Source organism: Callorhinus ursinus, unplaced genomic scaffold, assembly GCF_003265705.2.
Source record: "Callorhinus ursinus isolate GAN/ISIS: 27379988/994484 unplaced genomic scaffold, GSC_fseal_2.0 scaffold94, whole genome shotgun sequence".
Taxonomy (NCBI): Eukaryota; Metazoa; Chordata; class Mammalia; order Carnivora; family Otariidae; genus Callorhinus; species Callorhinus ursinus.
The window spans coordinates 2,145,977-2,165,661 of NW_027397156.1; the positions used below are offsets into that span (position 1 = coordinate 2,145,977).

The 19,685-nt window shown below is 49.3% G+C and overlaps 2 protein-coding genes across 2 annotated transcripts; one reads left to right on the forward strand and one right to left on the reverse strand.

The window, feature by feature from the left end:
* Positions 1-107: 107 nt before the first annotated feature.
* TPI1 (triosephosphate isomerase 1) lies at positions 108-3,604 on the forward strand. Its single transcript, XM_025852011.2, has 7 exons — positions 108-271; positions 1,487-1,610; positions 1,724-1,808; positions 1,883-2,015; positions 2,292-2,377; positions 2,825-2,912; positions 3,003-3,604. The coding sequence occupies exons 1-7, from the start codon at positions 157-159 to the stop codon at positions 3,119-3,121; spliced, it is 750 nt and encodes a 249-aa protein (XP_025707796.1). The 5' UTR covers positions 108-156; the 3' UTR covers positions 3,122-3,604.
* Positions 3,605-3,703: 99 nt separating this feature from the next.
* SPSB2 (splA/ryanodine receptor domain and SOCS box containing 2) lies at positions 3,704-6,217 on the reverse strand. The gene is made up of 3 exons (XM_025852010.2): positions 6,082-6,217; positions 5,075-5,818; positions 3,704-4,130 (listed from the first exon to the last, which is right to left on the reverse strand). The coding sequence occupies exons 2-3, from the start codon at positions 5,736-5,738 to the stop codon at positions 4,003-4,005; spliced, it is 792 nt and encodes a 263-aa protein (XP_025707795.1). The 5' UTR covers positions 5,739-5,818; positions 6,082-6,217; the 3' UTR covers positions 3,704-4,002.
* Between the last annotated feature and the right edge of the window lie 13,468 nt (positions 6,218-19,685).

Sequence of the window (19,685 nt, forward strand, 5' to 3'; positions counted from 1 at the left end):
CGGCGGGCGGCGGGCGGCGCTTCCAGGCGCGGGGCCGGCCTAACCACGGCCGAGGGCGGGGAGGAGGCGGAGTTCCGCCTCACCGCACTCTACATAAGCGGCCAGTGGCAGCGGCTGCGCGGTGCATCTGACCTTCAGTGTGTCGGCTCCAACGCCATGGCGCCCTCCAGGAAGTTCTTCGTCGGGGGGAACTGGAAGATGAACGGGCGGAAGAAGAACCTGGGGGAACTCATCACCACTCTGAACGCGGCCAAGGTGCCGGCGGACACCGGTAAGCCCTCGCGGGGCCGGGGCCGGGGCCGCGGCCGGGGGTGGGGGGAGGTCGGGCGTGGCGGCGCCCTCTCCCGAGCGGGTGTCCGCGCGGACCTGGATGCAGGGCTGGGCACGAGGGCTGCTGGGGTTCGGGACTTTGACCCCGCCGCGCCGGGGCCTCGCAGCCGCAATACCGGGGGTGTGTTGAGGTGGGGGGGAAGGCGGGGCCGCATGTAATGGTGCTCTCCGGCCGTGAGGCGGGAGAGGATTTCTTCGGTCACCGTGGGCGAAGATGGCCCCGGGGCATGGACCGGGGCCGCACCCGACAGGAGCCGGGCATGGGAGCGGAGCCCCTGCGGACGATCCCTGGAGGCTGGCGACAGCCCCGGCGTGTGGGGGAGGAGGCTGAGCCTGCGTGCGGGGATCCAGCCACCTGCCCCCTCGGCCGTCTGCTCCGTGCGCTGCCGCACGTAGCCCGCGACTCCTCCCCGCGCCTCGCTGGGCGGGCCGACTGCCCGAGCCGGGCGGCAGTGGCCTCCTGAGCTCCCCGGCTCTATCCTTCACCCTCGCCGGCCCAGATGGCGCCTGCCTTCCGACGAAGGGGCTGAGCAGGTGTCAAACAAGATGGTCTATTGGGGAGTGAGGAGCGATCCTACAGCCTTCTGCAGGCTGGAAACGGGAAAGCGCAAGGCCTCCTTGAGCTAGTCAGCTCCCTGCCACCCACAGGCAAAGAGTGCTGTCCTCGGCCCTTAATCCTCCCACCCACCTAAATCACAGAAACACCGGCCTGATCCAAAGAGGCCCTGGTTTATTCCCCCAGAGACCCCAATACAAACCCCAGGAGTTGGCTCTTTCTGCTTTTGCTAAAAATCCTTGCCTGGGGGTGGTAGGAATGGGCTATTTTAGAAGGGAGGTGTTGGCTCCAAGAGAATGCTGAGTCTAGGAGGTGCCCAGGCCCAGAATAGCCTGGGGAAATCAGAACCACAGCTGTTAAAGAGCAGAGGGCAGGGCGAGGGCCATGGCCTCCCAGGGACACCTGGAAGGCTCAAGGAGTTGGGTACAGGCCCAGCCTGGGCTGGGAAGTGGACAAAGATGATCTTGCTGGAGTGAAAAGGGGTGGAAGGCAGAACTGAGAAATCAGGTGAAGGTGAGGGGACCCCAGAACACTGGAGGGAGTCTGGAGAATGGCTTCCTTGTGACCCCATGCCCTTGCGCCATCATGTCTCCTCTCCAGAAGTGGTTTGTGCACCCCCTACCGCCTACATCGACTTTGCCCGGCAGAAGCTGGATGCCAAGATTGCTGTGGCCGCTCAGAACTGCTACAAAGTGACGAATGGGGCCTTTACTGGGGAGATCAGGTGAGATGCAGGCAGGAGGGGCGCGCCTGGGGACCCTGCCCTCACTTCCCTCATTGAAGGGAAAGCCACAGGGTGGGCTCTCTGCTGAAGCCTGGCTTTCTCTCTTCCTTTAGCCCTGGCATGATCAAAGACTGTGGAGCCACATGGGTAGTCCTGGGGCACTCGGAAAGAAGGCATGTCTTTGGAGAGTCAGATGAGGTTAGTAACCAGGAGGGGAGGTAAATGCTGCCTTACTCCAAGAGGGGTGGCTCACCAAATCTGTTCCTCCACAGCTGATTGGACAGAAAGTGGCCCATGCCCTGGCAGAGGGGCTTGGAGTAATCGCCTGCATTGGGGAGAAGCTAGATGAGAGGGAAGCTGGCATCACTGAGAAGGTTGTTTTCGAGCAAACCAAGGTCATCGCAGGTAACTCTGGAGAAGGGGACCTTTGAGCCTGGCCAGGGCTACGGGGGCACAGAGGGTGGGGTCAGATGCCCCATCCTGTGCTGATACAGGAAAGGAAGGGGAAGGGGAGGACCCTTGCATCCTTCATATCACTTCTGTTCCTGCCCAGATGCTATAGATGCCGCTTGGAGTTCCTCCCACAGCCACCAGGGGGCATCAGGCCACCATCATCATTCCCTGGGCAACGGGCTGGAGAGCTCCTTCCTGTTCACCCTTCTTCTGTGATCTGTCCCACAGATAACGTGAAGGACTGGAGCAAGGTTGTCCTGGCCTATGAGCCTGTATGGGCCATTGGGACCGGCAAGACTGCAACACCCCAACAGGTAACTGAGCCCAGGAGCTCTGCCTCTCCCCTACCTGCCTCGGTAGGACTGGACTGCAACAGAGATCATCTGAGCCAACCCCTAACTTTAAAGACAGGAGCCCCCAAGGCACCTGTCTGGCTCAGTAGGTAGAGCATGTGACTCTTGATCTTGGGGTCGGGAGTCCGAGCCCCATGTTGGGTGTAGAGATTACTTTAAAATAAAAAATAAAATATCTAAAAATAATAATAATATAGACCAGAACGCCCAGTCCCAGAGAAGGAGAGTGACTTGTCCAAGGACATCCATTCCAGGGTCTGGATGGGACTGGGGCTATGGTATTCTGACTCAGATCTCAGGGTTCTTGCCCCAAAACCACACTGCCTCTCTTCACTGGGGCCCAGCGCCTTTTAGCCTTTGAGTGAGAGAGGCAGGAAAAGGCTTACTTCATCTGGCTTCTTGTTCTAGGCCCAGGAAGTACACGAAAAGCTCCGGGGATGGCTTAAATCCAACGTCTCTGACGCGGTGGCTCAGAGCACCCGTATCATTTATGGAGGTAAGTGGGTTTGGCTCCCGCCTGAGATAGGGGTGGACTCGGCCCTCCTGTCCCATCCCTGCCGATTTTCTCTGTCTTCTCCCTTACCAGGTTCTGTGACTGGAGCAACCTGCAAAGAGCTGGCAAGCCAGCCTGATGTGGATGGCTTCCTTGTGGGTGGGGCTTCTCTCAAGCCCGAGTTTGTGGATATCATCAATGCCAAACAATAAGCCCGTCCATCTCTCCTTTTCTTCCTAAGCCAGGGACTAGGTAGCTCAGGAGCTCAGTAACTGTGCTCCCCCCCACCCCCCACCCCGCACATGCTTCTGATGGTGTCACCTGCCCCCTTTGTGGCCAGAGTATACGTCTTCCTCACTGTTTACACCTTGCCCCGTAATGGCTGGGACCAGGCCCATCCCTTCTCCACAGAACTGTAATGGTCGGAACGAAACGTCACCGAGGTGGCTTCTCCGTGGCTGAGAGGCAGAAGGGGTGGAATTTGCTCGTGGGCCCCCTCAGCGTCCCCAGTGAGGGCAGGAGAGAGAAGCCATCCTCCTCTCCCATCTCACTCCCTGAGGCTGGGGGCTGAGAGAAAGCCCTGTCCTCCCCTCAGAGGCCAGAGGGGCTGCTCTCTCTCCCATGGTGCCAACGCCCATGTGTGTTGTGTGTGTGAGCAATCCCGCGTGCGGGGGGAAATAAACACCTGGCACTGAGCCTTGTGGCGTGTCCTTCTTCACTGTACTTGCCTATACCCTCTTTTTCCTTTTTGAGGCAGCCCCAGGACACTTGCACAGAGAAACACCACAAACAGGTTTCTACAATAGCACATCTCTTACTGTTTTTACTTGAAAAAATGTCTTGCGTACCAGGCGGCCATAGTCTCCAACAGTGGCTCCCTTCTGTCCTCCCCCCTCCCCCCCCCGGCTCTGGGTGGCTCTGGGTGGCTCTGGGGCTCTTGGATCCTCAGAGCCTGGGTTGGGGTAGGGGCCCAGCCTCACCTCCCCCTTGCCTCACTGGCTTTAAGCAGCTGGTCTAGGCCAGCAGTGCCTCCTCCCCGCCCCCCAGGGGAGGGGCAGCCTTGAGGCCCCAGCACAATCTGTGTTCACAGGACTCACTGGTAGAGCAGGTAGCGCTTCATGGCGGGGGGCAAGGGAAGAGCAGATACCTGGCCAAGCCGGGTATCCCCCAGGGCGTGGCGCACACACAGGCGGCTCAGGTGCAGAAGGGAGTGTGGCTCCGCTGGGGGAGAGAAGGGAGGGGAAGATGAGTTGGAATGCAGCCACCAGTCAGACCTCAAACCACAGGGTCCTGCCCAAGTTCCCTTCTGCTTTCCTGCTCTGAGTCTTGGTTGAGAGGGAGATCTAAGGCACCCTGAAGTTCTGCACCTGTTCTTGCAGTGGGAGGCAGCACAGATTTCACACATCCCCAGTCCGCTGGGGGTGAAGCTCTAGCTAAGGCTCCCCACTAAGCAACAGGCCAAGGAAGCTTGGACTGTGGTGAAGCTAGTCCAGGCTTTGATTCCACAGAGCCTTGGAGCTGGGGGCTGATGAGGTGAAAGGAATGATGGTGCTCCTTCACTCTAGAATAGCTCACCACGGAGGGGAGGAGAGGTATCCACCCTCTGCTGAAGACTGCAACTGCAGGGCGCAGTGAAGTTCCATCAGTCCCAAGCCCTGGCCCCATCCTTTTTAGAGGAGGCCCCAGCTGAAGGCCCTGCCTCCTTGCCTGCTCTCCTTCCAGATGCCCAGGGCTTCAAAGGCCCCTTCCTGGGGTCTGAGGACGGAAGTAGCACAGACAGGTCAGAGCCCAGGGGATCTGGTCCACACCCTGGGTGCTTGGCACTGCCCATCCTCTGCCTACACCTTGCCCAGTACCCGTTTAACCCTGTGCACCTCTTGCTCCAGGAGCTGATACCTGCTGTAAAAGCCCTCATCCCTGGAGTGCCTCCCTCTAAGTAGCAGATGGCTTTTCCGGGCCTCACTTTCATCGCTACTGCTGCTGGGAAGATAGTTAAGTAACAGCTGTGAAGCCCTTTCGCCGTTCCCCCGCACTGAATAGAAGTAGGAGGCAGGTGAGCTGAAGGCCCATTCTCTCTGCTCTTTACAAGGTGTCGAGCGAGCTTCCATCCCAAACCACAGCCACCAGTAACAGAACACTCTCCCCACACCTGCCCCACGGCTCACCTCTCCTTCCGCCCAGGTAGCTGATGCGGACCTGGCACTGGCCCCAGACAGCGCTTACTGCCGGATACAGGGTCCTGCCCTTCAGTCCGCGGAAGGCAGGCCCCAGGTAGGTGCCCCCAATAGCGTAGCCCAGAGTTCCCTCCTCCATGTCCAGAACCACCAGCAGCCTCTCCGGCACCTCCAGCTGCTCACCATGAGGTCTGGCTGGATACTGGGGGGCCCCGGGCCCCTTGCTCTGATGATACAGCTTCCCCCGCCCAATGTCCCAGCCCCACGACTCGCTGTTGCTGCCCAGCAGCGCCGCATAGTGGTCAGCCTGCAGCGGGGCGAGGGCCGTGGCCACGCCCACCACGGCGTGGGTACCCCTCTGTTCCCGGGGCCAGCTGATCTCCCAGGCGTGCAGGCCCCTCGAGTAGCCTTTCTTACCCCGGGCCCCGTCAGTGCTCTGGGCCACGGGCCGCCGCTCAAAGCATAACCCCCCTTCCTTGACCTCGATGTTCTCTGAGCAGTCCTTGGGGTTCCAGCCGTGCCGCTGTTGGGCTCCCACATCAGGACGGGGAGCAGACAGTAGCTCCTCCAAGCCCTCGGGACAAGAGAGGTCAGGGTACAGGGTCTGTGGGGTGGGGGTGCTGCTGCTGCCCCCTGCCAGGGCCGTCTGGCCCATGGAGGTGAGGAGCCGGAGGAATCCCCGAGTCTTGCTGGGGCGCCTCTCTTCTCAAAGTTGAGCTCCGCCTCGGGATTGACCTAGAGAGGAGTTGGGAGAAAAAAGGGTTTCAAGTGCGGGATCCTGGCGGGGGCTCCTCGCCCAGGCGCCCCCATCCTTTCACGCATGTTTGCCCACCACTTCTCCCCTCCCCTCCCTCTTGGCTCCCCGAAAGCTCTTAGGCCCATCACCTTGCCCTCAACCATCTGTCCCGGTCTCCCGAGACTCTCACGAGTTCGCCCCCTTTGGACCTCTCCAGGGCCATCCCCTTTCCCCACCCCGTGCCCCGTCACCGCTCCCGAACCTCGCTTGGCTTCCCAGACCCGGAGGTCACCGGCCCTCAGCAGGAGCTCAGCCGAAGGTAGCCGAGCCGCGCTGGGCGCAGACTGCCGGCAGCTTCCGCCTCCAGCACCTCCCCCGGTCTCGCCCCGCCCCAACGGGGGCCCACCGGGGCGGTTAACCCTCTCGTCGCCGCCCCAGGTCGCGCCCCGCCCCGTGGCCACCGCCCCTGGGGCTCCTCGCGGGCGGTTAACACCCCAGTCGGATCGCTGCTGTGGAGGGCACGCCCCGCCCCGAAGACCGGCCCCCCTAGACCCCATTCCGGGACGGTTAACCTGTGGCCCCCGCCCTGAGGCCCCAGCCCCGCTAGGGAGGCCCTCCCGGCTGGTTAACCCTTCTTGACCGCCACGGAGTCTGCACCGGGCTGTTGAGGCTCAGAATGAACTCTTTGATAGTATCACCTCTTTGGGATCCCAGGAAGTGTGTTCTCCAACGTCAAGACCTTTGAGCCGCTTGGGCAACCGTGAGCTCCTAGACGAAGGGCATGGGGTCAAGGAGGGGCTTCCACTGTGCTGAAATCTATCTCTATGTCCCTTTGATTCTGGGTGACTGTTTCTGGACTGGTCTCTTTCTGCCCCACTTGCGAGTTGGTCTGTTGTATGCCTGAGGTTCTGAACTCTGTTTTCAGAGGTAGATGTCCTGAGGCTCCATGCTGTGCTAGTCTTCATCCTGGATGTCAGTCCATTCCTGAGCCGTTGATCTCATATGGTAGAGTACAGTGGTTAAGACTCTGGTTGTGAGTTAAGCTCTATGACCTTGGGGGAGGGTTCGACAAACTTCTCTAAACCTGCTTTCTCTCTTTTTTTTTTACGAGTTATTTATTTATTTTAGAGAGAGACGGGAAGAGGGGCAGAGGGTGAGGGAGAGAACCTTAAGCAGACTCCCTGCTGAGCACCGACACCGTCCCCGGACTGGGGGCTCCATCCTAGGGACTCTGAGATGATGACTTAAGCCAAAATCAAGAGTCAGATGCTCAACCCACGGAGCCACTCAGGAGCCCCAAACCCATTTTCTCTTATGTAAAATGGGAATAATGATGGTACTTCCCTCATAGGATTGTTGTGGAATTGAAATAATCTAGGTAAAGCACTTAGCATAGAGTCTGGTACCTATTATACAATCACTAAGCATAACTATGGGTGCCTGGGTGGCTCAGTCGGTTAAGCGACTGCCTTCGGCTCAGGTCATGATCCTGGAGTCCCGGGATCAAGTCCTACATCGGGCTCCCTGTTCAGCAGGGAGTCTGCTTCTCCCTCTGACGCTTCCCCCTCTCATGTGCTCTCTCTCTCTCATTCTCGCTCTCTCAAAATAAATAAATAAAATCTTTAAAAAAATAACTATTACTGTTAACATTTACTAGGTGTCCATTCTTTTTTTTTAAGATTTTATTCATTTACTTGAGAGAGCGAGAATGAGAGAGAGAGAGATAGCACGAGAGGGAAGAGGGTCAGAAGGAGAAGCAGACTGCCCGCCGAGCAGGGAGCCCGATGCGGGACTCGATCCCGGGACTCCAGGATCATGACCTGAGCCGAAGGCAGTCGCTTAACCAACTGAGCCACCCAGGTGCCCACTAGGTGTCCATTCTATAGAAAGGCAATGTAATATAGTGATGAAGGATGTCAAATGTGGAGCCAGGCTAACTGGTGTGAATACCTGAAGGCCACTATGCGTGTGACCTTGAGCAAATTACTTTAACTTCCCCAATACCGGTTTCTTCCTCTTTAAAATGGAGATACTGTTGGTATCTACTGCATAGGATATAGTGAGGATTCAGTGAGGTTATATACACGTGAACTCAGAGCAGTTTTGGGTTCAAATTTAATCATTTGTGCTAACCACCGAAGATACAACAGTGAATCCCCAAGGAGGTTACGAGGACATTTATAAAACAGTTTATCATGTAATAGATGAAATTATGGAGAGATAAAGAAAGTCTTCTGGAAGTCAAAAGGATGGGACTCCTAACCAGGGATCGAGCAGTTAGGCAGGTGTCCTGGAGGAGGTAACACTGGGCTGAATCTTAAAGAATGACTAGGAATTGGCCTGTGAGGTAGTTCTGCAGGATGGGGGTTGGGTTAGGATTGCTACATGAAGAAAACATTCCAGACGGTGGAGTCAGCATGAAAAAAGGCAGAAGCAGGAGATGGGTTTGGGGAAGTTTGAAGACTTCAGGGTTCCTGCAGCTAGAAAGGAAGCATGAGAGACAAGCCCAGAGAAGTGAGCCCTAGATGACAGTGGCCTTGTTGGCCAAGTTAAGGAAGACATGTTCTTCTGCAGGACAGGCCAGTAATGGGGAGACACATACGAAGGAAACAGGAGAGAAACATGGTCAGATACTCATTTTAGAAAAACCACCCTGGGGGTACCTGGCTGGCTCAGTCGGTAGAGCATGCGACACTTGATCTGGGAATCATGAGTTAGAGATCCACGTTGGGTGTAGAGATTACTTAAAAAAAAAAAGTTGGAAATACCATCCTGGCACAACAACATCAAGGAGGTTTCAAGGGAAATAGGACTAGAAGCAAAGAGAGACTTATTACAGCAGCCCGAGTGACCAGTGTCAAGAGCCTGAAATAAGGAAGAAAAAAATTCAAGAAACACTGATGAAACTGCAAGGTATGGTGACTGATTAGAGGCTGAGGTGACAGAAAAGGAGGTTTAGCCTGGAAGACAGTTGGAAGGTGCTACTGTTAATGACGATGGAGGTGACAGAAAGACAAGCCACTGGAAAGGGGCAGGGGAGTGGGGGAGGGATGGTGAGTTCACTTTAGGACATGTTTTTGAGGTGCCTGAGCAACAACCCGATGAAACCATCGAGAACACACATGAAAATTGCAGGTCTGGAGGGGTAGTAAGAGGCCTGGGCTGGAGATATAAATTTGGGAAGTGTGATATTCTTTAGTCAGAAGCTGAACTATGAGAATCAGAGGGGGGCCCCAGAGACAGCGTGTAGAATGAGAAGACAGTTAAGGAGGACACAGTGAGCAGAAAATACAAGTTTGACTGCTTAACAAGATTTTTTTGGTCATTGGCAACTTTGGTGGGAGAGCACATGTGGGTTGTGGGAGGTGGGAGTCTAGGCTGAAGGGGCTGAACTGGCAGTTTCTGTATGTCAGACACTATGCTACGAGCTTTACATTTTGGGACAATAGAGAGTTGGGAGAGATAAGGTGACAACCATGCTCATAGTCAAAATTACCCTTGAAAATCCCTTACTGACCCTATCTCTTAGATACAGCATACGTTCTGTGAAAATTACAATATGCGGCAGTATCATTCAATGATGTGTGAATAAAATTTCATAATTTTAATTGAAGACAAAGAAGAAAACATAACAAAAAGAAAGATGTGAGCCTTAAAACCTGTCATCCACCCTGGATATTCTATCTATCTATCTATCTATCTATCTATCTATCTATCTATCTATCTATCTATATCTATCTATCTATCTATCTATCTATCTATCTATCTATCTATCTATTTATTTATTTATTTATTTATTGGAGAGAGAGCATGAGAGGGAGGAGGTTCAGAGGGAGAAGCAGACTCCCCGCCGAGCAGGGAGCCCGATGCGGGACTCGATCCTGGGACTCGATCCCAGGACTCCAGGATCATGACCCGAGCTGAAGGCAGTTGCTTAACCAACTGAGCCACCCAGGCGCCCCCCAACCTGGATATTCTTGCCAGTGTGACAACAAAAATCACATCATGACTGTAGATAGTGGCCTATGATGAATATTAGTGCAGGAGCTGTATGATAACTGAGTGGATGAAGGCTTAGGGGACAAAGAGCAAGCCTCAGCCATGGCGAAATCTAGTTCAAGGTTGAGAAGTGCACCTGCCCAGCTGCTGGTTGTTTAAAACATGGTATTCACCAATTGTTACCACTAAATCTTGAACTGCTCAAACATTTGTTGATACTTGCTCAAATGTTACATAATGCTACAAGTAGTTTTATCTTATTTTTATTTGAAATGTAGCCACTATAAAGTAAATTCAACTTAAATTGTTCAATGAATTTTTACATATGCTGTGTGATCGTCACCAAAAAGATCCAGAACATTTCTGGCATCCCAGAGGCTCCTCCTTGCCCTTTTCCTGACACTACATCCTTAAAGGGAACTCCTATTTGACCTCTGTCAGTATAGATTAGCTTTGCCTGTTCAATTTCATAGGACACCATACAGCATATATTCTTTTGTGCCTGACTTATTTTTCTCAGCATTAGGACTGTGAGTCATCTATCTTGTTGCATGAAATGGTAGCTCATTATTTTCATTGTTTTACATTACTCTGTTTTATTGACATACCACAATTTATTCTACCGTTGATGGCCATTTGAGTTGTTTTCGGTTGTCAGCTGTTATAGAGAAAGCTACTATGTACATACAGTATTATACAAGTCTTTTAGCGGACCTAGGCATGCATTTTTGTTGGGTGCATACTTATATGGAGAATTGCTGAGTTATAAAGATACAGTGTGAACCACATTTAATTTTCTGGTTTCTCTCCACGGAGAGATTGTATTCACAAATTAAGTCACTCAGGGGTGCCTGGGTGGCTCGGTCAGTTAAGCATCCAACTCTTGATTTCAGCTCAGGTCTTTTTTTTTTTTTAAGATTTTTTAAAAATTTATTTATTTGAGGAGGGGAGAGTACAGAGGGATAAGCAGACTCCCCGCTGAGCAGAGAGCCCAACGTGGGGCTCAATCCCAGGATCCTGAGATCATGACCTGAGCTGAAGACAGACGTTTAACCAACTGAAACCCAGGTGCCCCTCAGCTCACGTCTTGATCTCAGGGTTGTGAGTTCAAGCCCCAGCTCCATGTTGGGTGTGGAGCCTACTTAAAAAAAAAAAAAAAGGAATTAAATCAGGTATTTCAGCATTTTTGCAGAAATGTTAACATATTTATGAAGATGTGATCTGGTCTTCCCTTCCTGTTTCTCACATCTTTGTATTCTGGGATGATTTTATCATTTCCTCATCCTTTTTATTAGTGTTTCTCTGTGGCTTTCAAGAAGTTCTTCAATTTCTTCCACAAAGCCAACACGATCCATTGCTAGGCCACTTGAACAATGTGTTTCACTTCTTTGTTAACAGAAAACCCTTAAAATTCTAAACACATTCTTCTCAATATGCATGGACTGTTTTAAGCTTGACTGTTGCCATAACTATTTACTATAAGTGATGTAACTGGCAATATTGAACAATGTCCAACTCTTCCAACTCATTACCACATTTAGATTAGGGTCAGCACTCATGGCTCTGGGAGTCAGGGAGGAATCTCACTCAACCTCGTGTATGTAGCTTTGAAACAGCAAATCCTGCTTAGGTCAGCAAAGTGAAGGACAGGGGTGATGTTGGGAAGAGGTAGCCTTGGATGTCTTTAGGAGCACATTCCTAAAGAGTATGGTACTTCAGATGATACTGCAGTCTGTGATCCACACTAAAGCCAAGGCCTTTCTCTATGAGGTCCCACTTGCCTTCTAGAATGTAGAACTGTAAATCCCAATCGTGGAAAGTGCTGTATTCACCTAGCACTTTGCATTTAATTGCTGCAGTAAAAGCAGATTTTTTGTTTTTGTTTTTTGGGGCACTGACATTTGTATCCCTGTAGAACTCGTCTGGCTTTATTAAATACAGAGCTACACTGCCACCATGGAAGAGGAGGAGAGAAGTGATCACAAGCTCATCAATTGTTTTCAATCCAGGGTCTTGTGTTTCTAGTTTGGAAACATAAAAGCAGTTCGGCATTCCCCTCCCCCCTCCAGATACCAGCCTCATCATATTCTAGAAAATAGCCATTTGGCCAATAATTGTTTTTAGTAGCACTGGGTGGGTTTAACTCCCTGTTCTCCACAGATACAGCCCCACCAATGGTTCACACATTTTAAAAGCTGAAGTGGTTTCTAAATGTTATGCCATCCTTGGCTAGTTCTGAAATCCTTCCATCTGAAGCTGTCTTCTCTAGCAGGAGGCTTGAACTCTGACTTGAGACCTAGAGTTTTTCTTTTTCCGCCACGTACTGCCATTGTTAGGCTCACATACCTGGTTCCTCTCTTCCAGGAATAAGTTTAGTGCTCTTCCAGTCTTCATTGAAGGTTTATGACATGTACTTTGCTGCCACTATAGCAGTTTTTGGGAGAAATTGATGACCCGGCTTCCCAAGTTTTTTGAAATCTTGACTGCACCTGTGGATTTTTTTTTTCTTTTTAAAGACTTTAATTTATTTGACAGGGCCCGCGCGCGAGAGCGAGCACAAGCAGGGGGAGCAGCAGAGGGAGAGAAAAGCAGGCTCCCCACTGAGCAGGAAGTCCCACGTGGGGCTCGATCCCAGGATCTTGGGAGACGCTTAACCGACTGAGCCACCCAGGTGCCCTGCACCTGTGGATTTCTTGAGGTCCTATTTATGTGCCACGTTGGAGGCGTACCTACCACCCCCTTGGTAAAATGGGTGGCTTGCCTTCACATGGGTCGTGTTACAAACGAGGCATCTGGAAACGCTAGAAACTAGTTTTAAAAACACAATATTAGAATCTCAGTCAGCCTCGTAAGATACAAGGCACTGGGAGGCCCAGAACTAGAGCCAAAGAGGACATGCTCTAGCCTCCCATCTGACACTCTGTACGGAATGGTGGCTGGCAACCTTCTGCCCTATTTAACAAGTTCACGTTAAGTGCAGTGCATCTACGACCAAACCCCCACTGTTCTCATTAAGTGCTCCCGACCAAGATATCCCAATTTTTACAGATTCATAAACCACGGCCGCCCAAGACTACAGAGCTGGTAAAGGGCAGCATCAGGACTTAAAAACGAGAAGCCAGGGGCGCCTGGGTGGCTCGGTCGTTAAGCGTCTGCCTTCGGCTCGGGTCATGATCCCAGGGTCTCTGGAGCGAGCCCCACGTCAGGCTCCCTGCTCAGCGGGAAGCCTGCTTCTCCCTCTCCCGCTCCCCCTGCTTGTGTTCCCTCTCTCGCTGTGTCTCTCTCTGTCAAATAAATACATAAAATATTAAAAAAAAAAAATGAGAAGCCACTCGCGAAACGCAAGGGCGGCGACGAAATGGCGACCGCGGAAACTCGGCCCGCCTGGGCGACACGCCACGCCCCGCCCCGCGTAGCCGCCCCAGGGGCTCGTTTCGTAACCCTGGCAGAGCCGGCGGCGGGCGGGGACGCGAATCCTGGCCACGCCGCGGTCACGTGCACGGTCACGTGAGCGGCGCGCGCGGGGGTGGTAGGCGGGGCCCGGCGGCCTGAGCCAGGCCTCGCGCGCCCCCCAGCGGCCGCACCCGTGGCCGGGGGCTGCTTGCCGCCGGTCACACCCGCTGGCCACCTCCGAGGCAGGAGCCCTCAAGCTACGGCCCACCCCTGCACGGCAGCTCCCGCCCCCGCCAACCGCCTTCCGGCGCGTCTGGAACGTTCTGCGCCGGAACAAAGGCCCCAGGGCGGAAGCGAGGGCCCGAAGCTGAAAGCCGTGCTTGGAGGCGAGGGCCTCTTAACCCAGCTGCCAAGGGGCGGTTCTGGTCCAGGGCTCCAGAGGGGAGTGGAAGGGACTAGTGCTTCTGCCAATTTCCGAATCCAGGCTTACATCCCCAGTTTCTTTACATGTAAAGAAAGGGCCCCCTTCGCCCGTGCCTCAAAAAGTTTTCCTTGCTTCCCCAACTCTTTTTTTCCGCTACCAGGGTAGAGGTCCAGGGACCCTCTACAGGAAGAGAATCTTTTCGTTCGCCATGGAGGAGGGAGGCCGGAAGTAGGAGACACCCCTGTTATGTTAGGAACTAGTACAAAAGAGCGCACACACCTATTATAATAACCACAACCTCTTTAGCTCTGCAAACCTCACCTATATTAGTCATCAAATGTCTTGCCAAATCTAATAACGCTTTTGTTTATCCTTGCTAATTTTTAAAAATGTGGACTCGTGTTTTTCCAGTTTTTCTGTCCACCTTTATATCCTTCACGGCCTCCACTCCTTCTAATGAATCCTAATGAGGTATCTCCCTGGCTTGTCCTCGGTTCCTTCCTCCTTAGTGATTCTCAAAGTGCAGGGAGGAGGGAAGGACGTTCTATCTAGATGGGCACATCCAAACCGAGGGGAGTGTGTCCCTGATTACTTTTTAAAAGCACATCTAAAGTTCATTCAGTTTTTGTTAAACACTTACTATGTGGCATGCACCGTGCCAGGCTGTAGGAAGCAGCGTGAGACTCAAGGTCTGTCGGAGCTAGAAGAAGCCCACATAAGAGTCCTTGATAACATCTAGGAGGGAGCAAACCCAAGGATCCACAAATTCTTACAAAAAGACAGACTGTTTACTGCTATCAGAGAAAGGCAGGGAACTGTAAGAGGGGATCCGAATTCAAATTCCAGATCAGGAAAGGCCGTTCCTGAAGTCACATTTAACTGAGGCCGAGATGATGAGCAGGGCTTCCACACAGAAGAGTGAGATCCCGCGAAGAAGGAAGGGGCTTCATGGTGGGAAGACTTGAAAAGAGGGCTATCTGGTCCAAGTGTGGCTTGGGTCCAATAGTGAAAGTCAGAGAGGTGTCATAAGAGATGGAGAGAAGTGGATGGGTCACACTCCTCACTGGGAGGCCACTGGAGAAAAGTGTCATTGAGGGAGAAAAAAATGACAAGGATGACCCCCAAGGTTTCTGGTTTGAACATCCAAATGGTGATATAAGGAGCACTGAAGAAAAGCAGAGTTAGGGGAAAAGATACAGGACTTGTTTTTGGATATGTTAAGTTTGCGATGTCTGTGAGTCACATAAATGGAGAAGTAGGAGGTTAGCTATATGAGCCTGGCACTGAGAAAGAGTTCTTGGTTGAAAATAGAAATTTGGAATTCAGCAGAATAAGCAATGGGGTATATGCTGAAGCTGGGGTGCACGGGCTTGTGAGAGCCGATAATTTTTCATGAATTCTGTAAGCCAGTTGTTAAAGGCAGACATTATTTTTTTTAAATTGCTTACACATAATTTAAATAAATTTTTTTTTAAGATTTTATTTTTTAAGTAATCTCCACGCCCAACATAGGGCTCGAATCCAAAACCCCGACATCAAGAGTCGCACACTCTACCGACTGAGCCAGCCAGGCACCCTTAAATAAATTATAATTTTTAGAAATAAAAAATACAAGTCATCACTTTCTAATTATTTTTACTATATTTTTATATTAGCTTGCTGAGGACTGCCATAACAAAACACTGGGTATTTTAACAAGAGAAATTCATTTTCTCACAGTTCTGGAGGCAAGAAGTCCAAGAGCAAGGTATCAGTAGGTTTGGTTTCTTCAGAGGCCTTTCCTGCAGATGACTGCCTTCTCATTGTGTCCTCACAGTTTTTTTCTCTGTGCACTGCACTCTTGTGTCCAAATTTCCTCTTCTCAAACTGACACCAGTCAGACTGGATTTGGGCCCACCCTAATGGCCTCATTTTAACTTAATCATCACTTTAAAGGGCCTATTTCCAAATACAGTCACATTCTGAGGTACTGGGAGTTAAAGCTTCAAAATATGGATGGGAAGGGGGCAGATTCAGCCCCTAACAATTTTACTGTCATCTATGCTCTTGAAGTTATTTACCTCTTGAAATCAGTCATTGCGGGAGTATTTATACCAGAGAAATCAGCAAATGGTAAAAATGAGGGCTTTTTGTTCTCCCTGGAGTGCCTGTTGTTAAACATTTGGTAGCACACATCACAACTATATGGGTTACTTAGTCTCTAGAGTATAATTTGAATCTGAAAAATGGGAAACATGTATATGTATATGTATACATATACATGTCTATATATATATATATGGTGTATGGTGTATGATAAACTACATATAGCTCTTATATATACATATATGTATATATATATATAAAAATCTGTATTTTCTGTTTTAAGAACTTACCATCTTAAAATTCATTGAATTCCTCCACTTCTCTCTATTCAATAGACAGACTGTCCATTGTATTATTAGAACTAATAATGTAGCAGGATATGTGACATATAGAGATTAGTTATGATAGTGTGAGCTGAAATAGTGATATATATCATATATATGATATATCTATCAATGGAAAATATGTATAGCCCAGAAACAATATATATATAACATATATATTCTATATAACATAGATATATGATAAAGATGGCATTTCAAATCAGTAGGGAAAGATGGGATTAATCAACAAATGATGCTGAGAAAATTGGCTGCCCTTTTGGCAAAATGTTAGATCCCTACCTTACACTCTGCACAAAAATTATTACAGATGAATTAAAGACTCCAAAAAATGTAAATACTGCCCTGCACTGGGCTCCCTGCTCAGCAGGGACCCTGTTTCTCCCTCTCCCCACCCCCTGCTCCTGCTCTCTCTTGCTAGCTCTCTCTCTCAAATAATTAAACAAAAATCTTAAAAAAATACAAATGCCAGAAGAATATACAAGAGAATATTTTCATAACCTGGGGGTGAGAAAGGGTTTCCTAAACCAGACACACAATTCAGAAGCCTTATTGAAGAGATGGACAGTAAAGAGTACACACAAATATCAAATTTCTGTAAGGCAGCACTATAAACCAAGTATAAGGACAATTAGGAAAAGATTTTCAGCATGTAAAAAAGACAAAACACTGTGTAAGCTTTTAAAATATGCCCACAAATTCTCCATTCAAAAGGTGAAACCTAATTCCCCTCCATCTGAGTGTGGGCCGGATTTAACATCTAGCTCCTAAAGAATAGAATAAAGTGGAAGGGGCACATGACTTTGGAGACTAAGTTCTAAAAGGCACAGTTGCTCCCTCTTGGTCTCTTTCTTGGATCGCTTGCTCTAGGGGAAGCCAGCTGCCATATTGTGAAGACACTCAGGTGGCCCTACAGAAAAGCCCGTATGGCAAGGAACTATCCTGCTAGCAGTCATAGCGATGAGGTTTCTTGGAGGCAGAGCTTCCAGCCTCAGTCAAGCCTTTAGATAACTGTAGCCCCTTCCAACAGCTGGATGCAACCCAGCTAAGCCACTCTTGGATTCCTGATCCACAGAAACTGAGATAATGAATGTCATTTTAAGCTACTAAGTTGTGAGATAATTTGTTATAATCAGGTAAGAACTGCATTTGGCTACAACATAGATCCCCAAAACCCAGTGGCTTAACCTATTTTCTCTTTTATAAAATTAAGTCTTGAGAGGCAGTTCAAGGTTGGTATAACAGCTTCATGATATTTTATGTGTCATAGGCTGCTCTCTACATTTGTTCTAGCATCTTAGCGTGTGGTTTATATTTTCGGGGCCATCTCATGGTCCCACATAGTTGCTGGAACTGCAGCCATCACATTCCTGTTTTGAACAGTAAGAGGAAGGGAAGGAGGAAAAAGGGACCTTCTAGAAGTTTCACCCAATGACTTTACTTATACGTCATTGCCCTATCAGCAATGGAGGCTGAGAAATTTTTTTAGCTGGGCACAATGCTGCCCCCAGAAATATAAAAGTTCTGTTCGTTAGCTCAATAATGAGAAGACTGAAAACCCCAGTCAAAAAATACAGTCTGAATAGACAGTTCTCCAAAGAGGATACACAAATGGCTAACAAACACATAAAAAAATGCTCAACATCTTTAGCCATCAGAGAAATGAAAATCAAAACTGCAACAAAATACCACATCACATCCCCTAGGATGGCTATAATCAAGAACACAGATAATAACAACTGTTGGCCAGGATGTGGCGAAATTAGAACTCTCAAACAATGCTGGTGGAAATGTTAAATGGTGCAGCCACTTTGGAAAACAGTGTGGCAGTTCCTTAAAAGGTTAAATATAAAGTTACCATATGATACAGCAATTCCACTCCTCACAATTTCACTTGTAAGGAAAAATTTGCCAATAAACTAAATTGAAATGTCTGAGGTCAGGTTGTAATTGTAATCGATTTTTTCAGTTTTTAAAGATATTTTATTTTTAAGTAATCTCTACACCCAATGTGGGGCTCGAATTCACAACCCCAAGATCAAGAGTCGCATGTTCTACTGACTGAGCCAGCCAGGTGCCCCTGTAATAGATTTTTCAAATGAAAATAGTTTCCTTCTAAGGATTTGCATATAATATTTCGTTAGGCTCTTAGCAAAATGCTTAGTACATAGCAAGTGCTCAATATATATACTTGACTGAATGAATATGTTGATACTGTAAATTTTTTATTTATTTATTTTTAAAAAGATTTTTATTTATTTATTTGAGAGAGAGAGAATGAGAGATAGAGAGCACGAGAGGGAAGAGGGTCAGAGGGAGAAGCAGACTCCCCGCCAAGCAGGGAGCCTGATGCGGGACTCGATCCCGGGACTCGATCCCAGGACTCCAGGATCATGACCTGAGCCGAAGGCAGTCACCCAACCAACTGAGCCACCCAGGCGCCCAGATACTGTAAATTTTTTAGAATGAAATCTCTATGTGGCAAAGGATCATGTCCTCCTTTGAAATTCTTTCATTATGGCACAGAATTGAATATATTTTTTTAAAGATTTTATTTATTTATTTGACAGAGAGAGACACAGCAAGAGAGGGAACATAAGCAGGGGGAGTGGGAGAGGGAGAAGCAGACTCCCCATGGAGCAGGGAGCCCGATGCAGGGCTCGATCCCAGGACCCTGGGATCATGACCTGAGCCAAAGGCAGACGCTTAACGACTGAGCCACCCAGGTGCCCCCAGAATTCAATATTTTGATACTAAGAGTATTATTTTTGTATTGATATTAATTGCGTATGTAAGCAAGAGAAATGAAAACATATGGCCACACAAAAATTTGTACATGAATGTTCACAGCAGCGTTACTCATAATAGCCAAAAAATGGAAACAACCCAAATATCCATCAACTGATGAATGAAAAAAAATGCGGCATAAACCATACAATGGAAAATTGCTCAGCAACCAAAAGGGACAAAGTACTGACAGATGCTACAATATAGATGAACCTTGAAAATATGATGCTAAGGCGGGGCACCTGGGTGGCTCAGTTGTTAAGTGTCTGCCTTCAGCTCAGGTCATGATCCCAGAGTCCTGGGATCAAGCCCCACATCGAACCCCACATCAAACCCCACATCGAACCCCACATCAGGCTCCCTGCTCAGCGGGAAGCCTGCTTCTCCCTCTCCTGCTCCTCCCCGCCCCCGTGCTTGCGTTCCCTCTCTCACTGTCAAATAAATAAATAAAATCTTAAAAAAAAAAAGAAAATATGATGCTAAGGTGAAAGAAGGTAGTCACAAAGGGCCACGTGTTATATGATTTCATTTATATAAAATGTGCAAAATAGGCAAATCTATAGAGACAGGGAGTAAATTAGTGGTTGCCAGGAGCAGAGGTAAATAAAATCTTTAAAAAAAATAAAATCAAATAACACATTTTCAAAAACAGTTCTGTTAGTAAGGAAGAAGGGTAGACTGAATATCAGGTAGGCAACTGGCAGTTTTTGCCACAGTTAATCTCCAAATCTTTAATAAAGAGCTCCTAAAAATCAATTAAAAAATTAATGACTTTGCAGGAACATGAAAAACGATTTGAAACGATTTTTTCAAAGTAAACTCTACACCCAGTGTGGG

Excerpts from the sequence above, each read along its gene's own strand:
- TPI1 (XM_025852011.2), top strand. The coding sequence starts at position 157 with ATGGCGCCCTCCAGGAAGTTCTTCGTCGGGGGGAACTGGAAGATGAAC. Across the intron at positions 1,611-1,723 it reads GCCTTTACTGGGGAGATCAG|CCCTGGCATGATCAAAGACT; the intron begins GTGAGATGCAGG and ends CTCTTCCTTTAG. Across the intron at positions 2,016-2,291 it reads GCAAACCAAGGTCATCGCAG|ATAACGTGAAGGACTGGAGC; the intron begins GTAACTCTGGAG and ends TCTGTCCCACAG.
- SPSB2 (XM_025852010.2), bottom strand. The coding sequence starts at position 5,738 with ATGGGCCAGACGGCCCTGGCAGGGGGCAGCAGCAGCACCCCCACCCCA. Across the intron at positions 4,131-5,074 it reads CTACCTGGGCGGAAGGAGAG|CGGAGCCACACTCCCTTCTG; the intron begins GTGAGCCGTGGG and ends TCTCTCCCCCAG.